This window comes from Chinchilla lanigera, unplaced genomic scaffold, assembly GCF_000276665.1.
Source record: "Chinchilla lanigera isolate Chin_1 unplaced genomic scaffold, ChiLan1.0 scaffold00053, whole genome shotgun sequence".
NCBI lineage: Eukaryota > Metazoa > Chordata > Mammalia > Rodentia > Chinchillidae > Chinchilla > Chinchilla lanigera.
Window position 1 is genome coordinate 7,176,791 of NW_004955454.1, and position 3,797 is coordinate 7,180,587.

Here is a 3,797-nt window from a genome sequence, read left to right on the forward strand (position 1 = left end):
GTGTCACCGTACTCATCCCGCAAAAGGTCACAGAAACACTGGCCAGCAAAATAACAAGTTTCCAGCGTAGCAGAAGGCAGGAGCAGGAAAGAAATTAGCCAGTCTCCAAAATTAACAACAAAAGTTACTAGGATATTTGTAAGAGTAGCAAACCTCTCCATGTGCCAATCCTATTTGTTAATTACAAGTAAAATATACATCTCTGTTGACCTTAGGAGAAAAGATTTGTTACAGCAAATTTGTTACAGTACGTGATGTACTTCAAAACAAAAGAAATGCTCTCTGTCTAGATTGAAGGAAATGATTTCCTCAAGTCCCATTGCCTAGTTTTTTTTTTGGTTTTTGGGTTTTTTTGGTCTTTTCAGATAGGGTCTCACTATGCAGTTCAGGTTGACCTTGAGCTCACTTTGTAGCCCAGGCTGGCCTTGAACTCACAAGGATCCTCCTGCCTCAGCCTCCCGAATGCTGGGATTACAGGCGTGCGCCACCACGCCCAGCAGCCCATTGCCTAGATTGATGTCCAGGGAAGCTGCAGTTAAGTGACGAATCACACAGGGTGCATAGTGAGACCTTGTCTCAAAAAGACCAAAAAAAAAAAAGAATCAGGATGTATTGTTACTTCAGTCAGATGGTAGAAGTTGATCAAGCTATGCTGACATCTGAGCAGTCAGTAACCCTTTAATTATGTTCCTCAAAAAATTTTCCTAGCTTTGACAGCTACCACTTACCACTGGCTACTTTTCCAGGACACAAATTTGGTTACATAGTATATTTACATTGTAAGAAATCCTGGTCTCCTATGCTGCAGAAATAAATGATCACAAGCTTAATGGCTTAAAGTAAAAGCAACTTGGCCAGGTGTGGTAGCCCATACCTATAATCCCAGCACTTGGGAGACTGAGGCAGGAGGATCGTTGTGAGTTTGAGACCAGCCTGGGCTACAAAGTGAGCTCAAAGCCAGCCTGAACTGCATAGTGAGACTCTGTCTCAAAAAGAAAAAAAAAAGAGTGAGCAAGAGAACATTTCCATCAACACAAGAACACTTATAATTCTATAACTATCCCCGGTTTTCTCTTATACCTAATTTTCTGTATTCATCTGGCAACCACTAATCTGTTTCATATCTTTTCTACCTTAAAGTATTATGTAAGTGTAATCACATACCATGCAACTGTATAATTTTATAGAATGTTTTTTTTTCCCCACTGGGTATAATTCCAGGGAGATCCATAGAGATTTTTATGTATACAAATGATAAATTTCCTTTTATGGCTGAGTAGTATTCCACAGTACTAATGTACCACAGTTTCTTTAACATGTAGTTTTTTTGGTCGGCTTTGGTCTACAGGGAATAAAGCAAATGTAAATATTTGAGTAGAAGTTTTTGTGTGAGCCTAAGTTTCCATACCTCTTTGATAAGAGGCTAGAAGCACAATAGCGGACTCACAGTAGTTGCAAGTTTAGTTTTTAAATAGTGCCAACTGTCTCCCAGAGCACTTGTAACATTTTAGCTTCCAACCAGGAATTTATCTTATCTAGTTTTTGTGCTCAGCACCCTCATTTACTGATGTTCTCCCTTTTATTTTGGTCATGCTGATAAATTAACATCCATGTCTCACTGTGGTTTTAATGTCCAATTTTTAATTTTTAAAATTCCAGTTTTAAATTTCTCTCTCATAACGAATGTTTATATATATTTTTTTTCCTTTTTTTTTTTCTTTTTTTTTTTTGTCTTTTTGAGACATGGTCTCACTCTGCAGTTCAGGCTGCCCTTGAGCTCACTTTGTAGCCCAGGCTGGTCTCGAACTCACAACGACCCTCCTACCTCAGCCTCCCAAGTGCTAGGATTACAGGCATGCACCACCACACCCAGCGATGTTTGTATTTTGGTGTGTTTAATTATCATCTGTATATACTTTTTGGTGCAGTGGTCAAGAATTTTTTTTTTTTTTTTTTGTCTTTTTGAGACAGGGTCTCTCTATGCAGTTCAGGCTGTCCTTGAGCTCACTTTGTAGCCTAGGCTGGCCTTGAACTCACAACAATCCTCTTGCCTCAGCCTCTTGAGTGCTGGGATTATAGGTGTGCACCCCCACGCCCGGCTCAATAATGTTTGTTTGTTTTTTGGTACCAGAAATCGAACTCAGGACCTTGCGCTTGCCAGGCAGGCGCTTGTGCCGCTGAGCTACACTCCCGGCCCTCAGTAATGTTTTTGACCCTGTTATTCTCCTTTTTTTTCTCTTAAATTTGGAGAAGTCTTCATATATCTACATGCTAGTCTTCTTTCATTGCATACACAGTTTACAACAATTTCTTCCTCCAGTAGGTAGATGGTGAAATTGAATATGTTCACAGGGTGTTCTGTAGAGCAAAATAAAAATATAAAATAGAAAATTCTGATTACCCCTCCTTGTGCCGGAGTATGCATATTGATGTGACCCCCACCTCTGGCATAAAAGGGGTTCAGGGCCTTCAACTCGCTGAGGTCAGGGGAGTCATAGTTCTACAAGTTAAAATGTAGCGGCTCTGAAGTGAGATCCAGGATTTCAACAGTTTTAAAGATTTATTACCATATATAGCTATGAATAATTTATAATGATCATATGTTACAATGGTAATATCTTGGATATATTGGTTAAATTGTTACAATCAGTTTCTCCTGTCTCAATTTCCTTTTAAACGTGAATAATGGGATACTAAAAATTACACTTTTGCATCAAAATTTAGGGGATTGTTTTCCATTTCAAATCTTAAACTATCTCCTTACAAGACTAGAAACCAAATGAGTAAAATTTATTTATTTATTTATTTATTTATTGTCTTTTTGAGACAGGGTCTCGCTATGCAGTTCAGGCTGACCTTGAGCTCACTTTGTAGCCCAGGTTGGCCTCCAGCTCTCAACGATTCTCCTGCCTCAGCCTCCCGAGTGTTGGGATTATAGGCGTGCGTCACCACGCCTATAATGAGTGAAATTTCAAAATAACTGTCATTATATTCTTTTCCTTTGTGAATAACACAAATATATGTGATTAGTAAGTTGCTAGGAGATTACTCACAGGTTAAATACAAATATCCCAGTGGTAGGCTGCGAGCCCCTATACGAAGGAAGCTCTCATTTAAAAATAGCGTCAAGCCGGGCGTGGTGGCACACTCCTGTAATCCCAGCACTCGGGGAGGCTGAGGCAGGAGGATCATTGTGAGTTCGAGACCAGCCTGGGCTACAAAGTGAGCTCAAGGCCAGCCTGAACTGCATAGTGATACCCTGTCTCAAACAGACCAAAAAAAAAAAAAAAAAAAAAAAAAAAAACGTCAAGAACGGTCTCTGGATTCCATACCCAGCACAACAAAGAAAGAAAACAAAAAAGCTGCAGCCAAGAACCCGCTCGTGCAGGCTTTCCCGACCCTGGGTTGGTGTCCTTTGCTGTCATTCAGAGGCTGAGGGCAGGCGCGCGCTGTCAATCAGACGCACGGCAGAGCGGAAGGGGCGGGCTCTCACGCTCTCCGGGGCCTTTGTGTATGGAGCGCGCCATCTTAGGGGCCTTCTCTTCCGCTTTGTGGGCCCACGTGACTCCGCCTCGTTCCCTTTCGCCTTGTGACCTGCATCGGTGGCAGCTCCGCAGGGAGATCGCAGGAACCCCGGAAGCCGAAAATGGTGAGCGTGTGGCCCGGCGTCCGGAGCCCGGGGAGGGAGACGGCGTGGACCCCGGGGAAGCAACCGGACCCGGCCCGGGCTGGGAGTCGGCCCCGAGTCTGCGGGCCCTCCCCGGGCTGCCGGCTGCCTCCCGTGCAGCCTGCGGGGC

The 3,797-nt window shown here is 43.0% G+C and overlaps 1 protein-coding gene across 1 annotated transcript in view; it reads left to right on the forward strand.

Annotated features, from left to right (window-relative positions):
- The first annotated feature begins 3,535 nt into the window (after positions 1–3,535).
- The window catches only part of LOC102019567 (zinc finger protein 85-like), a 16,140-nt gene continuing 15,878 nt past the window's right edge, over positions 3,536–3,797 (forward strand). Inside the window, exon 1 of the mRNA XM_013520198.1 lies at positions 3,536–3,649. Within this exon, the coding sequence (XP_013375652.1) occupies positions 3,647–3,649 (3 nt within the window). The 5' untranslated portion in view covers positions 3,536–3,646. The remainder of the gene's footprint in view (positions 3,650–3,797) is intronic.